The sequence below is a fragment of the Cetorhinus maximus genome, chromosome 12, assembly GCF_964194155.1.
Source record: "Cetorhinus maximus chromosome 12, sCetMax3.hap1.1, whole genome shotgun sequence".
In the NCBI taxonomy this organism is placed as follows: domain Eukaryota; kingdom Metazoa; phylum Chordata; class Chondrichthyes; order Lamniformes; family Cetorhinidae; genus Cetorhinus; species Cetorhinus maximus.
The window spans coordinates 43,083,244-43,107,607 of record NC_135890.1 but is presented as its reverse complement, the minus strand read 5'-3'; the positions used below and the strand labels follow the sequence as shown (position 1 = coordinate 43,107,607).

The 24,364-nt window shown below is 42.4% G+C and overlaps 1 protein-coding gene across 1 annotated transcript in view; it reads left to right on the top strand.

The window, feature by feature from the left end:
- LOC144687400 (uncharacterized) overlaps positions 1–24,364 on the top strand; it is a 190,303-nt gene that overhangs the window by 59,926 nt on the left and 106,013 nt on the right. Inside the window, exons 29-37 of the mRNA XM_078553465.1 lie at positions 4,813–4,844; positions 6,392–6,487; positions 9,776–9,835; positions 12,029–12,088; positions 13,348–13,410; positions 14,061–14,120; positions 14,393–14,452; positions 15,584–15,646; positions 19,506–19,562. Coding sequence (XP_078409591.1) covers positions 4,813–4,844; positions 6,392–6,487; positions 9,776–9,835; positions 12,029–12,088; positions 13,348–13,410; positions 14,061–14,120; positions 14,393–14,452; positions 15,584–15,646; positions 19,506–19,562 — 551 coding nt within the window. The remainder of the gene's footprint in view (positions 1–4,812; positions 4,845–6,391; positions 6,488–9,775; positions 9,836–12,028; positions 12,089–13,347; positions 13,411–14,060; positions 14,121–14,392; positions 14,453–15,583; positions 15,647–19,505; positions 19,563–24,364) is intronic.

Here is a 24,364-nt window from a genome sequence, read left to right as displayed (position 1 = left end):
AATACCGTGTGGTTCCTAAAGTGATGTAGGCAGCACATGCCTGAGGGGGCGCTGGGGGGGGTGGTTGGGAGCAGGCATACTATTTTTGTCTGAGTGATCAGCAGTCGAAGGGAGTGGAGGCACTGGAGGCCTGATATGGGTCACTGTGGTTGGGGTGAGGCGTGCGCGTGCAGAGTCCATGTGCAATTTGCACATGGTCAATGTGCCCTAGTGAATAGTCTTCTCTCTTTCTCAGGAGAAGAATGCTCATAAAGCCTCCAAGCGTGCGTGAACTGGAGGCGGTCAGGCACAGCTCTCCATTTTAACCCGCTTCGAGCAGGAGGCCCTTGAGCTGGAGAGGCGGCATGCATCCAGATCTATTGGTGTCGATGAGGCTGGGGTGGTATTTAAGGCCAACAGTGATATCCGCATTGTCCTCCCAACAGCCATAGCACTGATGATTGCTAAATTAGTTATTGTTACAACATTGCTGGATTGCAGAGTCACACAGTCATAGAGGTCTACAGCACAGAAAAAGGCCCTTCAGCCCATTGAGTCTGTGCCAGTCAAACAAGTACCTAACCATTCTAATCCCATTTTCCAGAGCTAGGCCCATAGCCTTGTATGCCATGGCATCACAAGTGCACATCCAAATACTTCTTAAATGTTATGAGGGTTTCTGCCTCTACCAACCTTTCAGGCAGTGAGTTCCAGATTCCCACCACCCTCTGGGTGAAAAAATTCTTCCTCACATCCCCTCTAAACCTCCTGCCCCTTACCGTAAATCTATGCCCCCTGGTTATTGATCCCTCCACCAAGGGGAAAAGTTCCTTCCTGTCTCCCCTATCTATGCCCATCATAATTTAATACACCTCAGTCATGTGCCCCCTCAATCTCCTCTGCTCCAGGGAAAATAACCCCAGTCTATCTAATCTCTCCTCATAACTAAAACTCTCCAGCCCAGGCAACATCCTGGTAAATCTCCTCTGCACTCTCTCTAGTGCAATCACACCCTTCCTAAAATGGGGATTCCAGAACTGCACGCAATACTCTAGCTGTGGCCTAGCCAGCGTTTTATACAGTTCCAGCATAACCTCCCTGCTCTTATAGTCTATGCCTTGGCTAATAAAGGCATCCCATATGCCTTCTTAATCACCTTATCTATCTGTCCCGCTACCTTAAGGGGCCAGTGGACATGCACACCAAGGTCCCTCTGATCCTCGTTACTTCCCAAGGTCCTACCATTCATCGTGTATTCCCGTGCCTTGTTTGTCCTGCCCAAGTGCATCATCTCACACTTACCCGCATTAAATTCCATTTGCCACTGATCAACCCATCTGCCCAGCCCGTCTCTATCCTCCTGTAATCTAAGGGTATCCTTCTCACTATTTACCACCCCACCAATTTTCATGTCAATTGGTTCTGGAAGGTTGAGCCTGGGGGAAAGGGATGAAGTTTGTCACTTTGTGCACGCTAACTGATCCACTGTCCTTATTCTTCCTTTCAGCATCATCGGATCACGGCCGGGAGGAGGAGCAGCAGATGCTCCCTCTCACCCCTGAGGGACCTGAAGTCTCACCAGCGTCACACCATTTCTGCGAGGCAGGAACCAGCGCAGATACTAGCACCTCGGTGGGAATTGGAACATCGGCTAGTGTCCTGGGGCACAGGGGTGAGGGGACTTCACAGTCGCTGGAGGAGCTGGCAGAGACAGAGAGTGCCCATGGCGCCAGCATTCGGAGGACTGCAGGGAACCAGGCACGTGCTCAGTCGGTGCCTGATGATGTGCCTCTGGAATCATCTGCAATGCAGCAGGTGCAGGAAATGTGGCCGGGTGTGTGGGAGCGTCTGGAGGAGATAAATGAGGCTATGCTTGGCTTGGTCTCTGTGGTGGAGGAGTCTATGTGGACGATTGCCGAAGCAATGAGCCACATGTCCGAGCGCCATGCATCCTCCATGGAGAGAGTGGTGACTCTCCTGGAGAGCCTACACCAGGAGAGTCGCCAGGGCTTCCTGGGGATGCGCTCTGACTGGCAAGCCCTCACACCGGTAATGAGCTCAGCTGGTCACTGCCAGTGTAGGAGATGGCGTGGGCATCAAGCTTCTCAGCTCATTGCCCATCCATCCATGGTGAGCAGGGAGGGTCGAGGCGACCTCACATTGATGCAGCATCTGCCAGTCGTCTCTGTGGGCTCCTCTCAGGGCGCTCCGTTTGAGGGCAGCAGCTCCTCTGCCCCTCTGCCAGTGATCGTATCATCCGGTGAGGCTGCGACGACTGGGGAGATGGCAGCTGTGGAACTGGCAGCACCCTCCCAGGCGGGGCCAGCACAGGCTCCATGGGCCAGAGGACGATTGCCAAGGTCATCAAGGCCAGCAGGACAGCAGAGTTCGCAGGCTGTCTCAGATGCCACTCCCAGCGATGGGGCAGCACCAAGACGTAGCACCCGGAAACGAAAGCATAAGACACATTAGGCATACCACAGGTTTCTCACTGGTGCTTTTGTGTTGGCTCAAGATTAGGTCCTTGTGATTTATTTTTGATTGTTTATACTAGTGTTTAAGAATTGTGAGCATTTCTGAATCACATATTAAATGCCAGATGTGTGATGATGGCTGATTGTGCTTCGTTTCTTCTGCATGTGTATATTTAAGAAAAGTGTTATGAGTGTTTGTTTGGACATTCAGCTTTATGTACAAGGCCCTTAGTTCCTGCTGATGACCTGGCAGATTTTGCGCTTAGGTGTCGAGTATTGAGTCGCCAGGCAAGGCTGGTCCTGGTGATCCATCTCTGTTGTGCTAGCTGTAGGTTCTTTGGATTAAAGCATCCCAGGTGTCCCTGCCTCCCTGGAGTAGTCCCGGGTCAGCGTCTACCCCCTCAGCATTACCCTGTGCCTGTTCATCCTCGGACACACTGCTGGACTCACCGTGTGCAGCATCAGACAATGCGCCAACGTCTTCATCATCCACTGCGTCCCCCCTTTCCAGCGCAAGATTGTGGAAAGCGCAGCATGCAACCACTATTACAGAGGCCCGATCTGGGGGGTACTGGAGTGCGCCCCCTGAGCTGTCCAGGCATCTTGAGAAGACCGATGGTTCTCTCCACCACAGCCCTTGTGGTGCCGTGGCTCCTATTGTACCGCTGCTCAGCTTCTGTTCTTGGATGGCGGAGAGGCGTCATGAGCCACCTTCTGAGGGGATAGCCCTTGTCACCCAGCAGCCATCCATCAAGCCAAGCCAGAACACTGAAGAGACCCGGCACCTGGGAGTGTCTGAGGATGTAGGCGTCGTGGGAGCTGCCTGGGTATCTTGCACAGACATGTAGAATCTGCATCCTGTGATCACACACTATCTGCACGTACATGGAGTCGAAGCCCTTCCTGTTGACGAAGGCACCGGGCTCACCTACTGGCGCCTTGATAGCCACATGTGTGCAGTCTATTGCACCCTGGACACAGGGGAAGCCAGCAATGGCCGCGAAGCCTCTGGTTCACTGTGCCTGACTTGCCTGGTCGTAGCGGAAGTGGATGAAGGTCAATGCATGTCTGAACAGAGCGTCTGTAACCTGCTTGACACAAGTGTGGACTGCTGACTGGGAGACACCGCAAAGATCACCCACCAACCCCTGGAAGGAGCCAGAGGCATAGAAGTTGAGGGCAACTGTGACCTTCAGAGCCACTGGCATGGGGTGTCCACCCAAACAGTTAGGGGAGATCTCAGGGCCAATCATCTGACAGATATATTTGACTGTCTCCCCTGACAGTCGGAACCTCCTTTGGCACTGCACCTCAGACATATTGAGGTAACTGCTTCGCCGCCTGTATACCCTGGCAGCAGGATAGTGACATCTTGTGCAGCCCCTTCCAAATTGGACAACCTCTTGGCCCTGCGCCCCTTGTGCCTGTGCCTGTACTCCCAAGGGTGGCTCCCCCTGGAGGCTGAATATGCACTCCTGACCTCCTCCTCCTCCTTCTAGCCCTACCTTCCTCCTCAGAGGAGTTGCCTCCAGTGGACATGTCAGATCCCATACCCAGGCTAAGGGGAGGCTTCCTGAAAGCTACAGGCCCAGAAAAGATCCCTCACTGCAGCGCGCTGACCTGAAGGTTAGAAATCCAGAAAAAGCTGCTGGGATGCGTTCTGAAGTACTGCAGATCACACAGGCAAGTTTAAAATACTTTCTCCAATGAATACTTCACAGAGCAGATTGACAACCCCACTGAGCCCTCTTATCCTGCTGGTGGATGAGGTTAATAGAAAAGTCTCTTACCTGCCTGCCCGTTGCGCCCGTGCACCGACCCGAAGATTGCATGGGCGCCGAAAAATAGGCGTCAATTGAAGACTAAAGGGCCTTAACTGGCCTGTTAATTAATGGCGGGCGCACATCGGACTTCATCGTGTGCCTGCCCAGTGAAATATCGCGATGGCGTGCGGTGACGTTGGGATACTCGCCCGATGTCACTGCGCATCATTTTACACGCGGACGTGCGGGGCCTGCCCCCCCGTATGTCAAACGGAAAATTCTGCCCATACTTTCTGTTTCCCCAACAGCAGCCTACGTGTTGTTCCTTGTTCCCTTCACCACATGTTCAGCAGCTGACCTATTAGCCACTTTGATCCTACCACCTGGAAGTCTATCTGTCTGCAACTCTCCCTTGTTACCTTCTCCCCTGCATTTAAAATCCTCCCAATAACCTTCACCTTGAGTTGTGATTTCAGAGCCTGCAAGCTTCTCTTTTCCCTTTCTCCTCCCTGCTCAGTACCCATTTGTTTTCCATCATTCTGTAAAGCACTTTACACTTGTCTCTCGTTGTAATACCTTATTTGTTTTATTTATAGTGTGTGCACCAATGGAATCACGCAGTGTAACCGTAAGTAACCTTTCTTCTCAGCCTTCAGTTGTTAGCGTAATGAATGTGTAATGGTTATTTGTGTTTTGCTGCAGGACAATGCTTCTCCCGTTAATGGTACAGCATTAGTATTAGCAGCACCTGTGGTCTTCTTAATGTTTCTAAAGCAGTGCTTAAGTTCTGCACTTCAAACGCAGGGTAAAAACTAATCCCACTGCAAACCATTAAAGAAGGCCCAGCGCACGAATGAATAGATATTATGCTAGCCAGTATGAGTTTTGGTTTGACACTAAACTGATAGGATCAAAGTCCAGTGAGCATCAGGCTTAATGATTTCTCACTGGATCAAACTCCTGAGATTTCTCAAGGTTGGCTCTAATTCTATCCGTCTATTAAGTTCCTAACCTATATTTTGGTTCAAGTTCACACAACAGATACTGTGGAGGTTCGCCCACAAGTTTGATGGAAAATCAATGGGAAAGCTGGAAAAATGGCACTAGCAGCGTTCACACTATGTTACTGGGGTTTCTATGGCTCTTCTGCTGGAGTTCTGGCAGATGACTTTCACCACCAGTGAGTTAACCATCAGTGGTTGATGTTAAATATAAGATGGTGTAAACATTTTACTGATCAGTAACATTAATGCTGAACAGTTACTACTTCACCACTGCTTCTGAAGGAGCAGCTCTAGTGTGATGACTGCACTCTTCAAATATAACAAATAGTTTCTGCTGCTGAATTCAATAGTTTATGCTAGAATTGTTTCATTGGTTCTGTCAATCTTCCAACATCAGATCTGAGTGGCTAATCTTTATATGAGAGCCTCATTGGTGAGCGTAAACTATAGGATTAGGGTTGCCAACCTCCAGATTATCTCAGATTCTCCAGGACCTACAGGATGCTGCTGAGGGTAACTCAGAATAACAAGGTGCATTCACAAAATCATCTTTTTTTTAAATGCTTTTGCTTATTAGTCATGAAAGTGTTGGAGGTGTGAAAGAAAAGGTGGTTGAGTGACAGTTAAAAATCATTCAGCTGGATAATGAACAGTCTGTTCACTGTCTAGTTGGTGTGGAAGGATTGCTCCATGAGAACAGACATGTTGGGTGCCTAAATGGGGTAGCATGAAGGCAGGGCAGTTGGAGGGAGGATATAATTTAATGAAATCTTCAGGGTTACATCCAGTCACACACGCAAACATCTTTACTGGGTAGTTTTCAGCATTAGGACCTTACTCCTACCCCATTCATACTCTTAACTGGGCATACTGAAGCCAATCCTAATGTTGCACTTGTGAGTTCAGTTAGCTCAGTGAACTCATCTAGCATTACGCCCAGAATGGAACCTGTGCAACGTGTGTTTCTCAATACCCTGCCATGAACTACCTTTGACAACTGCATCATCATCATCTACCTGATGTTTCAAAGTTTTTTCAATATCTGTTTGTGTGCCTTACATACAATAGCATATTTGGTTTTATGCCATGATAGGAACCAAGTAATACTTCCGGAAAACATGAGAAACAGAATAGAACTGCAGTTTTATTTTAGGTTTGTTTGCTACAACAGAAATTACGGCCACAACTGTGAGCACAACAGCATCATCCGCTTCAACTCCATTTACATTACTGGTAACCACTACTTCCTCAACAATAACAAGCACAGGGAAGGAGATCCTAGTTTGTTATTTTAATTTTAAAAATTATACTTACAAAGTAATGTGATTTAGTTGCCACTGTGCATTATTTTATCTTCTTTAAGAGACAGATATCAAATCTGACATCACCCAAATCTGCAGTAGTTTATGGCTACTCTGAGATGCTGGACTGCCGTGTCATCTGTGGCTCAGTTCATAGCACTCTCACCTGAGATACATGAGTCAGTGTATTCAAGTCCCACTCTAGGAATTGAGTACAAAATTCCAGGATGACATTCTAGTAATGCTCTGACTTTTGGATGAGATGTTAAACCAAGCCCTCTCGGGTGAACATAGAAGATCTCATAGTGCTATTTTGAAGAAGAGCAGAGAAGTTAATCCTGGCATGATAGCCAATATATATCCCTCAATCAACATCACAAAAATGGATTATTTGGTCATTCGATCACATTACTGTTTATGAGAGCTTGCCATGTGCAAATTGGCTGTGTTTCCTACATTACAATAGTGACCACACTTCAGAAGCTGCTAAGTACTTTGAGACCTCTGGTGAGCGTGAAAAGCATTTTTTATATATATATTACATACAGGGAAGACCTGGGCTTCATGCTGGGAGCTCACCTGAATTATAATAAGGCCCAAGGATAAATCTAGGAGAATCCTCCCCATTCTGTCGCCGCATGCTGCCAAAGTCGCACCCAATTTCTGCCACTACAAATTTACAAACCACTGAATTAAAAAGAATTAAAGACAATACAAAGTACCAAATCAAAAAGATTCATTATTGATCCAAATGAAATTTTGCCTTCTATTGAATACTTACTCTGAAAAATCCACCTTCGGGCCTGAATTTATTTCTGTCCTATTAAGAGGTTGATTTTGAATTGCAGAAGACATTAAAATGTCAATATCCTCCGTTGTATCGCCAGATTGCAGAAAAAAGTAATGAAAGCACTCATCAAAATCTGAGAGAAACACAGGTACTGATATAAAATCATCAGTAAAGTGAAAACTGAAGATTAGAATGGCTTTCAGAGTTATGGGAATTCATCAAGTAATTGATAGTAGATGCAAGATACCTTTGTGCCAGGTATAACCAATGATTTCAAAGTCAGAATTAAAAATAGAAATTTTGCAATAACTGACAAAAAGAGGCAAAATTATTATTATTATAATGCATTGACATGCTGTGATTTGAAATGTACTGCTTGACAGGAAGGTTAAAGCAGATTCAATAACAACCTTCAAAACTGAATTGGGGAAAGCTTGAAGGGGGAAACTTTTCCTATGTAGAAACAGCAGGGAAGGAGTACTAATTAGCTGCTCTTTCAATGAGTTAGTACAGATGCAATGGTCCAAATGGCCTCCTTCTGTATTCTATCATTATATGATTCTATGGTTGACTAATGTAAAAAGCACACAAAAACTAAGAATGGTGAAAAGCAAATTGGACAGGAAGCCTTTTCTTGTGTGAATTGTTATTATTTAGCTAAAATATTGGTAGCCATTTCCTGCAGGAACCTTGGTAAGGTCAGAGATATGACGCTAAAAATAATTAAATGAGCACCAATCCCTGGAATTTCTACACGGTCTTTCATGTGCACTCATCATGAAGGAATACATAAGCATTCTTTAGAAATAGTGTCAGCATTTTGTGATTTTCAATGTCTAATATTTTCCAGAAGGAACAACTACTACAGTCTCACCAATAACTAATGGTTCAACCACTGGCTCAACAACTTTCTTTCAATATGTAATAGCAAGACCTTAGATACACATGTTCTGATTACAACTTCAGTTCATTGTCAGTGGACATTCGTTCCCTTGCTCCTCTGGAGAATTAGTCAGTGATTAATTACTTAAATATTGAAAAACAAAACACTTTGACTTATTTCATAAACAACAATAAAACTCAAAAGCTCCATAAATGAAGATCCTTGAAGTCAGCCTCTGTATTCTTAGTGAATGGAGCATGTTTCAAATGGGTGATGAGATAATGCAATGGAATTTACACATGCTGAAAGCCATAGCATGCTCGGCATCAACATGGAAAATTAATAATAAGGTGATGGCCTTCAATGAATTCTGCTTTTAATATCTGGATATACAGGGAATGTTTCCAGATGCATGTATTCAGCTGTTGAATGGGAGTATGAGGTATAAGAGCCTACAGAGTTGTTGCAGCTACACTTCAACCTGTGAAAGAAGATGTCACTTACCAGTTGTGCACCTGGTAGTAGGGCAAGCTGTGGATGTCTCTGTTGTTGTAATTGTTCCTGCTGAAGGAAAAGAAATGCATTCACAACCAATCCACCTAACTGGAAGTGACAGTATTGAGAGAGTTTCAACATCAGTCAGCAGATAACACACAAATTAAAAGAGAATGATACCTATTGTGAGGAGTATTTTTTGGCCTGAATCCCCTTTATTTAGTGCATCCTCTCTATTCTAAGGCTCAGCATGATTGTGTATAAAGATATGCTGAGTGGATTCAATGTCTCAAATTCAAGCTTTCCAAATGACATTCATTTGATGGAGAACTTTTCAGTGGTGTAGAAGAAATGACCTGTCATGTTGTGTTCTGCCTGAAGGCTGGTCCTTCACTCATTATCTGCTGATGCTTCATCCTGAGCTGTTTCCTTGACAGTTTTTGTCAGCGGTGGTTTGCCATTGCCTTCCACTCTCAGGGGCAGGGTGAGGAGGTAGGACACAAATCAATCTCAGCCAGAACAGAAATCAAACACACACTGTTGGTGTTATTCTGAGTCACACTCTAGCCAACTGAGCTAACAACTTGTAGTATGGCAGGATGCTGTCTGATTGGGTACCTGTAGTAAAAATTGTTTTCTTACCGGTTTACATGTTCTCTTGTAATTTGTGTGTTGCCTACTGATTGAAATTTAAACTCTTTCAAACTATCCTGATTTAAGTTGGGTGTATTGGTGGTGAATGCATGTGCTTTACTTCATAAGAAACAATACAACAATGGGGGCAAACAGTACAATTGGGTCCACTGTCACAGCTGGTAAGCGATGTCTTCTTTCCATAGACGTTAGCAAGTCTATTAAAATAACTCTGCTCTCTCAGTTTCAGCTGTTGCTTAGTGAAAGTCCATTACTACCTGATTTTAAATGCATGGTCCTTTAATACAAGAATAGATGTAATGGAAATGTGACCTAATTTTGTTTTATATATTTTGTTCAACACAAATTGCATTATCAGATGCAGAAAATCTGCTAGAGTAATTTGGGAATTGAGACACTGTCTTATGATTTTGAATGCCTACTATTTTTCAGAAATATCAGCAACAACAATAGCTTCAACTATACCTGGCTTTAACACTGGCTCCACACCTGGTGAGTGATGGCTTCTTTCAATGTACAATAACGAAGCCTAAGACACAAGCATTCTGAATACAACTTCAAACCCTTGTCATTGAATATCTGTTTCTTTACTCTACTAGCAAAGTAGTGTAGTGCTGTTTGAGAGCAGTCATTAAGGGCTTAAATGTTGAAAAATAGCATATTACAACTTATGAAAAAAACACCTAAAATACACGTTGTTATGATCCCAGCTGTGAAAATACTGAACAAGCCTGATGCTTGTTAGGATCCGGCTTGACAGATCATAAGCATTTAAAGAATATAATGTGTGGAAGAACCAAGGGTAAGGAAATAAGCGGCAGGACTCTAAGAAAACCAAAAGAATCTTTTCTGTACAAACCTGAACAAAACAAACACATCTCTCTTCCATCCCCATCCCCATCCCCTTTCCGATCCCCTTTTTCCAATAATTTATCATTTTTAAATATATTTTTCTTTTCCCACCTATTTCCATTATTCTTAAATGTATTTCCATCCATTGTTTCATCTCCACCTTTTAGCCTATTTCGATCCCTTCCCCCCACCCCACCACCACTAGGACTATCTGTCACTTGCTTGTCCTGCTTTCTATCCTTAATGTCCCCATTAGCACATTCCTTAGCTAATATCACCACCGTCAACACCCCTTTGTCCTTTTGTCTATGACACCTTTGGCAATCCCTTCTTTGCCTCTACCTATCACTGGCCCTCTATCCAGCTCTACCTGTCCCACCACCCCCCCCTCAACCAGCTTATATTTCACCATATTTCTATATTTCCTCAGTTCTGATGAAGAGTCATACGGACTCGAAACGTTAACTGTATTCCTCTCCACAGATGCTGTCAGACCTGCTGAGTTTTTCCAGCTATTTTTATTTTTGTTTCAGATTTCCAGCATCCACAAAATTTTGCTTTTCGCAATAATGAATAGATATCCTGAGCAAATAAGATAATGATTCTAAACAATATGAGGCTCTTAAACTCAATTTAACAGATTTAACCCAGCTTAACTTTTTTATTGAGAAATTCACTCTGATAGGCTTTTAACATACTCCATGCTCTGGAAAATGGTCCCTTTTTGGTTGGATCTGGCTGCACAGGTCACAGTTCAGGTTTATGGCATATTCCCCCCAGTGCGACCTCTGGGTCCAAGTATAGGTGTCACTGATGGTTGCATGCCACAACCCACCAGACACACGTAGATCCTCACTTGGCGTCTTTTCCATAGACCCAATTCTCTAGAACCCCTTCCTTTCCTCTCTAAGCATAGAGAACTGAGGTCACTGGCTAAACACAATAGACTGGACATCTGCAGCCTCCAAGTCAGCATAGCTTAAGTTAACGTTTTTTCCTAAAACAACCCAAAACTGACCAGCTTTCCCTTCAAAGCATAGTACCACCCTCAGCAATTTTCTCCATAGCAAACCCAGGGCTTTCTTGCTTCTAAGAGCCTTGCAGCTGGGTCAAAGGTTTGAGCATGGTTTTCAAACACAGGCATACTAAGCCAAACTGAAAATAAACAGCTCCAATGCACCTTAAACTGCAGCCAAAGCTCTACACTCTGAACCTTTAATATAACCCACAACAGGAACAGTTATAACAATATAGTCCATAAATGAAGACACTGGAAGTCAGCCTCTATATTCTTAGTGAATGGAGCAAGTTTCAAATGGGTGATTATATAGTGGAGTTTACACAAGTTGAAAGTCATAGCATGCTAAGCATCACTGTGGGCAATTGTGCTTCAATGAATTCTGCTTTTAATAACTGGATATGCAGCAATTGACTCCAGATGGTTCTACCGGTATTCAGTTGTTGAATAACTGAGATCTGTGAGTGTCCACATTGTTGTTGTATCCACATCTCAACCTGCGATACTTGTTTTGTGAAGGATAGTATTGTGTTCTGGTCTAAAGTTCCCCTAGGCTTTCAAAGTGCACTAGTATTTTGAGTGTCAGTACAGTTTTGGATGAAGACTAGTTCAGTACTTTCAGCTTCAACTCAATTATTCCTTTCTTCAAGACCATTAGCCTATTATTTTTTAAATGATCTATTGTAAATTTACACTTAATTATTTTCATATATTCATATAAGAAAAACCATACCATCTTATGTTGAAAACCCATCAATGTTATTTTGGAATTGAGTCAGAATTTTGTAAATTTGAATGTCTTTAATATTTTTCAGAATTAACAACTACACCAGAGTCACCAACAACAACTGGCTCAACCACTGGCTCCACAACTGGTGAGAATGGTCCTTTCATTATCAATTGCAAAGCCTTAAATACAAGTGGTTTTATCACAGCTTCAGCTCCTTGTCAGTGAAAGTCTGTTCCCTTGCTCTACCAGCACTTTCTTCCATTCCAGCCGGAGGGCAGTGTTTATTGGCATAAATGTTGAACAAAGTTTGTTATGCCATATTTTGAATATCCACCTAATAGCGCACATCTTCCTTAAATAAATGGTCTTAAAATAAGCCTCTCCTATCTTCGTGACTGGAACATAAGAACATAAGAAATAGGAACAGGAGTAGACCATTCAGCCCCTCGAGCCTGCACCGCCATTCAATAAGATCATGGCTAACCTTCTTGTGTTTTGATTTCCACATTCCCATCTAACCCCGATAACTTTTGATTCCCTTGCCTAACAAGAATCTATCGACCTCTGCCTTAAAAATATTCAATGACCTCAACTCCACCACCTTTTGATGCAGAGAACTCCAAAATCACACAACCCTCTGAGAGGATAAAATTCTCCTCATCTCTGGTGGCATAGTGGTATTGTACTAGTGACTAGTAATGTTCTCAGGGCCTGGGTTTCAAATCCCATCACAGCAGACGGTGAAATTTGAATTCAATAAAAAAAATCTGGAATTAAAAGTCTGACAATGACCATGAAACCATTACCAATTGTTGTTAAAAACTCATCTGGTTCACTAATGGTCTACATGTGACTACAGACTGGAAAACATCTCAAATGGATAATTAGGTGAAGCAATTAAATTAAGCTTAACATTACACTGCTTTGCGCTTATATGGTCCATTAAGGTGATGTGTCATTGAATTTTAAACATCTTGATAAGTGGGAAATTTCTCCAGATGGGAGACCGGGTAATCAGCCATTGAATAACTGAGGGTAATATATATTTTGTGAAGCATATCATAGTTTTCTGGACTAAATCTCCTTTAAGATTTCAATCTATCCTTAGTTTTCTAGGTTTCAGCACAGTGTGGGACTATAAAGGGTGACTGTAACGAATGTCACAATTTCAGTCTTTCACAATGACACTTATTTGATGGAGAGCTTGTCAGAGGGGCAGATGGAATGCAATTTATAAAATGGCAGGATAATGTCCAATCGGGCACCTGTAGTAATAGGGTTTAATCTATTTTACAAACTCTCTTGTAATTTGTGAATTCCCTGCTGACTGATGTTGAAACTCATTCAATACTGTCCTGATACTAGTTCACTGGATTGATTGTGAATATATTTGTTTTCCTTCAGAAGAAACAACTACAACAACAGAGACAACCACCACAGCTAGTTCTACTGCCAGTTCCACACCTGGTGAGTGATGTCTTCTTTCATTAAACATGAGGAAGTAATTTAAAATCAGAATGCAATTACAGCTTAAACTCCCAGTCAGTGAAAACCCCTTTGTCAGACTTGGTTCACGGGTCACACTCTCACTTCAGAAAATGGTGGGATTAAGTCTGCATCCAGAGTCTTGAGCATGAAATCCAGTCTGATCTTATCGTGTTCTACTGAGGAAGGACAGCACTGGGACTGAGGTGTGAGCTGTTGGATTAGAGGTTCAGTCAAGCCTTTGCCCGCACTCCATGGTGGCCATAAAGGTTCCAGTGGCATTATTTCTGAGATGAGTAGGGAGTTCTTCCCAGGATTGTGATCAATGTTTCTGCTTGAACCAACATTTCTAAGAATAGATTTTCGCAAAGCTCTTTGTGCGATCTGACTGTGTTCAAATCAAGTGACACCTTTCCTTCACTGCAACAGTGACCACACATCAGAAATAATGCCTTGGCTGTAGAGCACTTTGGGTCACATCAGGCGCCAGATGAATGCAATACATTTAATATTACCTGTGGGCGCACTTTTTCGAATGACGAAATGTACACCGAGTCTGTCACTTCTCTCAAAACTGTCCTAGTTCAAGTTGGATGACTTGGTTTTTAATGCTTTTGTTTGTACTTCTGAAGAATCAACTACAACAACAGGGACAAGCACCACAAGTGAGACAACTGCCAGTTCCATAACTGGTGAGTGACATCTCCTTTCAATATACGTTAGCAAGTCTATTAACACAAGAATGGTTTTCAACTTCAGAACCCTCTCTGTGAAAATATATTACTTCCTTCTGCTCAACACTGAGCCCAAATCATTTTGAGGGATGTGATGTAATCTAAACATAAGATTTTCTCATATTTCAAGCTCAATATATGTCAGATTGCCTTTAGGTAAATGTCCATTAAAGCACGTTTAGGAATTGCATTGGAGACTTGTGGTTTTGAATATCTTTACTGTTTTTCAGAAGAAATATCTTCCACAGTACCACGTACTGTAACTCTCTCTACCAGTGTTTCCACAACAGGTGAGTGATGGTTTCTTTTGTATTTAATAGCAAGGCCTTAGACGCAAGTGTTATTTTTCAACTTCAGCTCCTTGAAAGTGAACGTCCATCCTTTGCTCTTCTTGCAACTTAGTCCATTCCTGCTCCAGGTCAGAGGTTATTGGCTTAACCATTGAACAAATCACATTGTGATTTATTTCAAAAAAGCTGTAAAACAGGTATCTTCCAAAAATGAAGACCATTCAGGTCAGCCACTGTATTTGAATGGATTGGAGCAAGTTTGAAATGGGTGATTAGATAATGGAATTTAAACATGCTGAAAGTCATAGCATGCATGTCGCCGTGGACAAGCATTTGATGAGCTTCAATGAATTCTGCTTTTATTGTCTGGATTTACAAGAATTAACTCCAGTCGGCTGGTATTTAGCTGTTGAATAACTGAGAGTATGCGCTGTGTGTATCCAGTGTTTTGTAGCATCCACATCTCCACTTGTGACACCTGTTTTGTGAAGGATAATATTGTGCTCTGGTCCAAGGTTCCATTAGGCTTTCAAAGTGCCTTAATTGTCAGCAAAGTCCTGGATGAAAATGTGCTGAACACGTTCAGTGCCTGAAAAATTAGCTTTCAAAATGATACCTGCTTTGGGGACAGCTTGTCATCATGCAGCTGGAATATGCAACTTATATTACAGCATGGTACTGATTGACTGGACATCTGTAATAAGAATTTTCAAACCCTTCGTGAGTCCTCCTTTCATTTGTGTAGTAAGTGATGCTTCTGTTGAAATAGTCTCAATTCTGTCCCAATTCAAATTAGAATGTATTGGTTGTACAATCTTTTGCTTTCCTTCAGAAGGAACATATTCATAAACGGTGACAACCATGGCGTATGCATCTACTGCCAGTTCCACAACTGGTGAATGAGGTTATCTATTAAAGCAGAAGGAACATTATTTGAACTGGTTCAGTTCTTTCAACTTCAACTCAATTATTTCCTTTTCGAGCTCTTTGGCCTATTATTTATGAATGATATATTGTAAACTTACACACAATTATTTTCATGTACTTAATAAACATGAAGCATGTCATGTTATGTTGATGTAGGAATTGAGTAAGAATCATGTGACTCTGAATGTCTTTAATATTTTTCAGAAGGACCAACTACACCAGTGTCACCAACAACAACAACTGGCTCAACCATTGGCTCCACAACTGGTGAGTGATGGTTTCTTTCATTATAAATGCAAGGCCTTAGACACAAGTGGTTTCATCACAACTTCAGCTCCTTGTCAGTGAAAGTCTGTTCTCTTGCTCTACCAGCATATTCTTCCATTCCAGCCGGAGGGCAGTGTTTATTGGTATTACTGTTGAACAAAGTTTGTTATGCCTTTTTTTGAATATCCACCTAAGAGCGCACATCTTCCTTAAATAAATGGTCTTAAAATAAGCCTCTCCTGGCTTCATGACTGGAAGACATCTCAAGTGGGTACTTAGATGAAGCAATTAAATTAAAGATAACATCAAACCACTCAGCACCAATGTGGTCTGTTTAGGTGATATTTTTCATTTAATTTTGAATTAAACATCAGATAGCTGGGAAATTTCTCCAAATGGGAGATCAGGTAATTAATTAGGCCCTTCGAGCCTGCTCCGTCATTCATTATGATCATGGCTGATCATCCAACTCAATAGCCAGCTCCCGGTTTCACTCCATACACTTTGATCCCTTTCACCCCAAGAGCTATATCTAACTCCTTCTTGAAAACATACAATGTTTTGGCCTCAACTACTTTCTGTGGTAACGAATTCCACAGCTTCACCATTCTCTGGGTGAAGAAATTTCTCCTCATCTCAGTCCTAAATGGTCTACCCTATATCCTCAGACTGTGACTCCTGGTTCTGGACTCCCCCACCATCGGGAACATCCTTCCTGCATCTACCCTGTCTAGTCCTGTTAGAATTTTATAGGTTTCTATGAGATACACCCTCATTCTTCTGAACTCCAGTGAATATAATCCTAGTTGACTCAATCTCTCCTCAGATGTCAATACCGCCATCCCAAGAATTAGTCGGGTAAACCTTCACTGCACTCCCTCTATAGCAAGTACATCCTTCCTCAGATAAAGAGACCAAAACTGCACACAATATTCCAGGTGTGGTCTCACCAAGGTCCTGTACAATTGCAGCAAGACATCCCTGTTCCCGTACTCGAATCCTCTGACTATGAAGGCCAACATACCATTTGCCTTCTTTACCGCCTGCTGCACCTGCATGCTTACCTTCAGCGACTGCTGTACAAGGACACCCAGGTCTCGTTGCACATTCCCCTCTCTCAATTTATAGCCATTCAGATAATAATCTGCCTTCCTGTTTTTGCTACCAAAATGGATAACCTCACATTTTTCCACATTACATTGCATCTGCCATGCATTTGCCCACTCACTCAGCTTGTCCAAATCACACTGAAATATCTCTGAATCCTCCTCACAGCTCACCCTCCCACCCAGCTTTGTGTCACCTGCAAATTTGGAGATATTACATTTAATTCCCTCATCTAAATCATTAATATATATTGTGAATAACTGGGATCCCAGCATCGATCCCTGCGGTACCCCACTCGTCACTGCCTGCCATTCGGAAAAAGACCCTTTTTTTCCTACTCTTTGTTTCCTGTCTGCCAACCAGTTTTCTATCCATCTCAATACACTACCCCCAATCCCATGTGCTTTAATTTTACACACCAATCTCTTATGTGGGACTTTGTCGAAAGCCTTCTGAAAGTCCAAATAAACCATATCCACTGGCTCCCCCATCATCCACTCTACTAGTTACATCCTCGAAAAATTCCAGTACATTTGTCAAGCATGATTTCCCTTTCATAAATCCATGCTGACTCTGTCTGATTCTGCCACTGTTTTCCATGTGCTCAGCTATTAAATCTTTTATAATGGACTCTAGAATTTTCCCCACTACCGACATCAGGCTGACTGGTCTATAATTCCCTGTTTTCTCTGCCTCCCTTTTTAAATAGTGGGGTTACATTAGCTACCCTCCAATCTGTGGGAACTGTTCCAGAGTCTATAGAATCTCGGAAGATGACCACCAATGCATTCACTGTTTCTAGGGCCACTTCCTTAAGTACTCTGGAATGTAGATTATCAGGCCCCGGGGATTTATCGGCCTTCAATCCCATCAATTGCCCCAACACCATTTCCCTACTAATACTGATTTCTTTCAGTTCCTCCCTCTCACTAAACCCTGTGTTCCCCAACATGTCTGGTATGTTATTAGTGTCCTCCTTTGTGAAGACAGAACCAAAGTATGTATTTAGTTGGTCAGTCATTTCTTTGTTCCCCATTATAAATTCCCCTGTTTCTGACTCTAAGGGACCTACATTTGTCTTCACCAATCTTTTTCTCTTCATATACCTATATAAGCTTTTACAGTCAGTGTTTGTGTTGCCCGCAAGCTTACTCTCGTACTCTATTTTCCCCTTCTTAATCAATCCCTTGGTCCTCCTTTGTTGAATTCTAAACTGCTCCCAATCCTCAGGTCTGTTGTTTTTTTCTGGCCAATTTGTGTGCCTCTTCCTTGCATCTAACACTGTCTCTAATTTCCCTTGTAAGCCATGGTTTGGCCACCTTTCCTGTTTCACTTTTGCGCCAGACAGGAATAAACAATTGTTGCAGTTCACCCATGCTCTCTTTGAATGTTTGCCATTGCCTATCCACCGTCATCCCTTTAAGTAAAGTCTCCCAATGCATCATAGCCAACTCACACCTCATACAATCGTAGTTTCCTTTATTGAGATTCAGGACCCAAGTCGCAGAATCAACTACGTCACTTTCCATCTTGATGAAGAATTCTATCATATTATGGTCGCTCATCCCCAAGGGGCCTCGCACAACTATATTGCCAATTATTCCTTTCTCATTACACAATACCCAGTCCAGGATGGCCTGTTCGCTCATTGGTTCCTCAATGTATTTGTCCAGAAAAACATCCCATATATACTCCAGGAATTCCTCCTCTACGGTATTGTTACTAATTTGATTTGCCCAATCTATATGCATATTAAAGTCACCCATAATTACAGATGTTCCTTTATTACATGTATCTCTGTTTTCCTGTTTAATGGCATTCCCAACATGACCACTACAGTTTGGGGGTCTATAAACAACCCCCACTAAATTTTTTGCCCCTAAGTGTTTCTCAGCTCTATCAATACAGATTCCACATACTCGGAGCAAATATCTTTCCTCATTATTTCGTTAATTTCCTCTTTAAACAGCAATGCAACTCTACCACCTTTTCCTTTTTGTCTGTCCTTCCTAAATACTGAATACCCCTGGATGTTCAGTTGCCATCCTGGTTACCCTGCAGCCATGTCTCCATAATACCGACTATATCATGCCTCTTTACACCTGCTTGCGCGCTTAATTCATCCACTTGTCTTGTTTCAACAACTTCCAGACAGTGGGATCCATTATTTCACACTAGTTGATATTTAGTCCAGAACTTCCAGAGTGAACTGGGTGTTAACTGACACGTTCAGACGAAGCTTGATCGGAATGTGCACATGAGGAACTATGTTTTATCCGTGTTTCTGTATGCACCATTCTCTCATGGAATCTACTTGCTCACCAATGTTTACAGAATCTTTTCCTCAATAACGGCCTGACATTTACATAATATGGAAAATGTTCAATGCACGTTGATAGTGATAGGCAGCATCTTTTTCAAAGTCCAATAGTTTCAAAAATATATCTTATCAAATGATGTTCCCCTTAGAATGCTGTAATTGTTCATATTCTTCCATTTTCTTCTTTCACCTGTAACATTAAAGAATATTTTTGAAACAAAACCAAATATGCAAATATTGATTTGTCTTTCTCCTGTTTAAGTTTGGTCCTTTGTATTTGAAGTAAGTTCAGGTAGTCAGTTGCTGTTGTCAATACTTTCCTCATTCTTTATGCTTTATTGTCCATTAAATAACCTAACGCTGGAACTCTATCAATGCTGCTGAATTTGCAGTCAGAGTGCAGCGGTTTTCAATGTTTTCCTTTTCCTTCAGAAGTGCCAACTCCATCAACCGTAACAACAACTGTGTCTACAGCCAGTTCTACAACTGGTAAGTGATGCTTTCTTTCAATATCTCCCTTTCCCCTGTCAGACAGTCCCTTGGGTCTGAGGATAACTTGCTTCCATTCCAGTTTGAGGAGTTCCACCATAGCAGTTAAGTCCAATGCAGGATCTGCAGGTTCTGCCACATGCAGAGCAGATGGTGTTTGGAGAGTCGTGTAGATGACTTGTTTAGACGTGTCTGTGCTCATTCCGCTGACTCGAGTTTGTCTCTGCGACGAATCTCTCAATGTGTCCGGTGTCTTTCCCAAATGCAACGTCTTCATTATGGTCAGTCAGAGGCCAGGGACTCCCATGAATCGACAGGGAGGTCTGAACTCTAGGGCAAGCTTTGAGGACATTCCGGAAATGTTTCCACAGCCCTCCTGGGAGTCTCCTGCTGTGACCTAGTTCTGGATAGAGCAGTTGCTTTTGGAGTCTAGTATCAGGCATACAAATGACATCTCCTGACCCGCAGAGGTTCTTATGAGTAATTGTCACCTTCCTGCTCAACATGTGGTCTTGGGAGAGGATGACCTTAGTCTCACGTTTGTGATACTGGATCCCAATTCTCATTTCAATTACTCTTACAAGTGCGCCTTGATCAACTTTGGCACAGACAATGCAGTTCCATCAGTTCAGTCCTTGAGACCCAAAGCCAATTCCCTGGGAAGGGATTATTTGAAAAGTTCAGTATTCTCAATCTGCAGACAATGGCATTTTCACAATTACAAAATCGCTGTTGTGACAAGTTCTCCCGGAGGAGTTTTTCCCAATCGGAAGAATTAAATAATGAATGTTTTAAGAGTTTTAACTGCAAATTTGCACACATCTCGCCACATCTGTCTCCTTGAGTTGCTACTTAATCTCACATACGTTTTCATTACGATTTTCTACCCTGTTACTAAACTGCAATTTCTATTCACAGCTGCTCGCAGGCTGAACACTTTTCAATTCTAATAGAATCACTGCCAAATTTTGTGAGAAGATTTTCCCTTGCTGTGGTGTTGATATTAATAATGTTTCAGAGCGTTATCATGAAAAAATGCATTTGAAGCATTTACAAATGCTGATTTGCTGCTGTCATGTTGATGGACCCCATTGGTTAGTTCATGACTGTCTCATATGTTCTCCTACATTTTGCCTTTTCTCTTACAGAGGTCGTCTGCCATGGCAAGTGGTCACCCTGGATTAATGAACATACACCTTCTGAGGGCAGCCCAGGCGATTTTGAATTGCTTGATCCCAAAGATAATGAATACTGTTCCTTCCCTTCTGAAGTAATCACTAACATTCAGTGTCGATTTGTTGATCAGCCTGAGAGACCAATCAGCGAGTCACCAGACAATGTGACATGCGACAAAGACAAAGGGCTCAACTGTGTAGTCTCTAAAAGTGCTTTGGAAGAGAAAAGATTTTGTTTTGACTACCAAGTTCGCATTTGCTGTGAGCCAATGACACCAGTGAGCACAACAAGCATGCGTACAATCTCCACTTCGGGTAAGTGAGAAAGATATTTGCCAGTTCATAATATTTTCATGTTAAATCATACTTGTTTAATAACATAAAGCAGATAAAGAAATCATGAAACCGAGTGAGTAGCTGTACTTACCAATTTCCTCAAGATTTGTGCCTTAATATCAAAAATGTATTCCAGTAGTAAAATTGTCAATACTGTAGGATTTGGAATTGGAATTCGGTGATTTTGAATGTTATTTTATTGCCAGAAGTGTCAACAACAAAACAGGAAACAACTACCACACCTGTGACTGAGAAAACTACTACATCAGGTAAGTGATGTCTCCTTTCACTATTCACCAGCAAGTCTGTTCACACTGGGATGCTTTTCCCTTTTGCAGCTTTCAAGAAATCTCCATCCATTCATTCAGTCTTGTACACGCTTACTTTTGGATGTAAATGGTTGAAAATGTACTCAGATCTGAATCATCATTTAGTTTTGTGAACTTCACTTTTGTAGCAAGATCAGTGTGTTGGTTTTATGCCCACAATATATAGGAAAGCTATGGTATTTACATTGTGGTGCAGTGGCTTTCATTATCCTTCTTGTTCCTCAGAAGGGTTGACTACAACAGTGACACCAACTACAACTGGGTCCACTACTGGCTCCAGACCGGGTAAGTAAAGGCTTCTTTTGATAAACAGCAGCAAGAGCAGGAAAGAAGTGAAATAAAAAGATAGTGCTGGAAAAATTGAGCAGGTCTGGCAGCACCTGCTGAGTATTTCCAGCACTTTCTGCTTTAGTCTCAGATTTCGAGCATTCACAGTATTTTGCTGTTACTTGAGTGAAAGTGGTGATCTTCTTTCAGCACACACTAGAAGTTCATCACTTCACCATGGGTAGATACTGTGGCCTTACTTTCCAAAGGGAAATGGATGAAATGCTTATTCCTTGAAAAAGGTTGATCAGGGGCCATGGCTGAGGGGAACTCTTGAGTGCACGAGTGTTCACACCAGTGCACTGTTCTCAAATTCACCTTTTAGGCAATGTTAGTCCATTAGTCATGTGGACCTGATGTGGGTGGAAGTGATTGAATATTTGGAGACATCTGAATCCAGATGTACTATTTTAAACATCATATTTACAGCAAAGCCAATAAAATAAATCTTACAACGGAACACGATTAGCCTTTATGTTGTATTGCAGTGGGTTTGATTATGTTTCTTGTCCTTCAGAAGTGACCACGACAAGAGTGATATCAACTGCAACCAGCTCCACTCCCGGCTCCACACCGGGTGAGTGATGGCTTCTTTCGATATACAGTAGCAAAACCAGTGACACGAGCTACCTTAATTCCACAACTTCCAGACAGTGGAAGGCCATTAGTTCACACTTGTCGATATTTAGTCCAGAACTTCCAGAGTGAACTGGGTGATAACTGACACGTTCAGACAAATATCGATCAGAATGTGCACATGAGGAAATATGTTTTATCCATGTTTCTGTATGCACCGTTCTCTCATGGAATATAATTGCTCACCAATGTTTGCCGAATCTTTTCCTCAATAACGGCCTGAAATTTACATGATATGGAAAATGTTCGTGGTACGGTGATGGTGATTTGCAGCATCTTCTTCAAAGTCCAATAGTTTCAAAAATATATCTTATCAAAGGATGTTCCCTGTAGAATGCTGTGATTGTTCATATTCTTCCATTTTCATCTTTCACCTGTAACTTTAAAGAATATTTTTGAAACAAAACCAAATATGCAAATATTGATTTGTCTTTCTCCTGTTTAAGTTTGGTCCTTTGTATTTGAAGTTAGTTGAGGAAGTCAGTAGCTGTTGTCAATACTTTCCTCATTCTTTATGCCTTATTGTCAATTAAATAAACGAATGCTGGAACTCTATCAATGCTGCTAGATTTGCAGTCAGAGTGCAGACGTTTTCAATGTTTTCCTTTTCCTTCAGAAGTGACAACTCCGTCAACCGTAACGACAACTGTGTCTACAGCCAGTTCTACAACTGGTAAGTGATGCTTTCTTTCAATATCTCCCTTTCCCCTGTCAGACAATCCCTTGGGTTCGAGGATAACTTGCTTCCATTCCGGTTTGAGGAATTCTACCATAGCGGTTAAGTCCAATGCAGGATCTGCAGGTTCTGCCACATGCAGAGCAGATGGAGTTTGGAGGGTCGTGTAGATGACCTGTTTGGAGGTGTGTGTGCTCATTCCGCTGACTCGAGTTTGTCTCTGTGATGAATCTCTTGATGTCTTCCCAAATACAACGTCTCCATTTTGGTCAGTCAGAGGCCAGGGATTCCCATGAATCGACAGGGAGGTCTGACTTCTAGGACAAGCTTTGGGGACATCCTGGAAGTGTTTCCACTACCCTCCTGGGAGTCTCCTGCTGTGACCTAGTTCCAGGTAGAGCAGTTGCTATTGGAGTCTGGAGTCAGGCATACAAATGACATCTCCTGCCCAGCAGAGCTTCTTATGAGTAATTGTCACCTTCCTGCGCAACATGTGGTCTTGGGAGAGGATGACCTTTTTCTCAGGTTTGTGATACTGGACTCCAATTCTCATTTCAATTACTCTTACAACTGCGCCTTGATCAACTTTGGCACAGACAATGCAGTTCCATCAGTTCAGTCCTTTAGACCCAAAGCCAATTCCTTGGGAAGGGATTATTTCATAAGTTCAGTGTTCTCAATCTACAAAGAATGGCATTTTCACAATTACATAAACGCTGTTGTGACAGGTGCTCCCGGAGGAGTTTTTCCCTTCGGAAGAATAAAATAATTGATGTTTCAACAGTTTAAACTGTGAACTTGCTCACTTCTCCCCACATCTGTCTCCTTGAGTTGTTACCTTTTCTCACACATGTTTTCATTGCGATTTTCCACTATGATACTAAACTGTACAATTTCCATTCACAGCTACTCGCTGGCTGAACACTTTTCAATTCTATTAGAATCACTGCCAAATATTGTGAGAAGATTTTCCCTTGTTGTGGTGTTGATATTATTAATGTTTCAGAGCATTATCATGAAAAAATTCATATGAAGCATTTACAAATGCTGTCTTACTGCTGTCACATTTGTGGTACCCTTTGGTTAGTTCATGAGCGACTCATTTTTTCACAAATTTCCCCTTTTCTCTTACAGTGGTCATCTGCCGTGGCAAATGGTCACCCTGGATTAATGAACATACACCTTCTGAGGGCAGCCCAGGCGATTTTGAATTGTTTAACCCGAAAGATAATGAATACTGTTCCTTCCCTTCTGAAGTAATCACTAACATTCAGTGTCAATTTGTTGATCAGCCTGAGAGACCAATCAGCGAGTCACCAGACA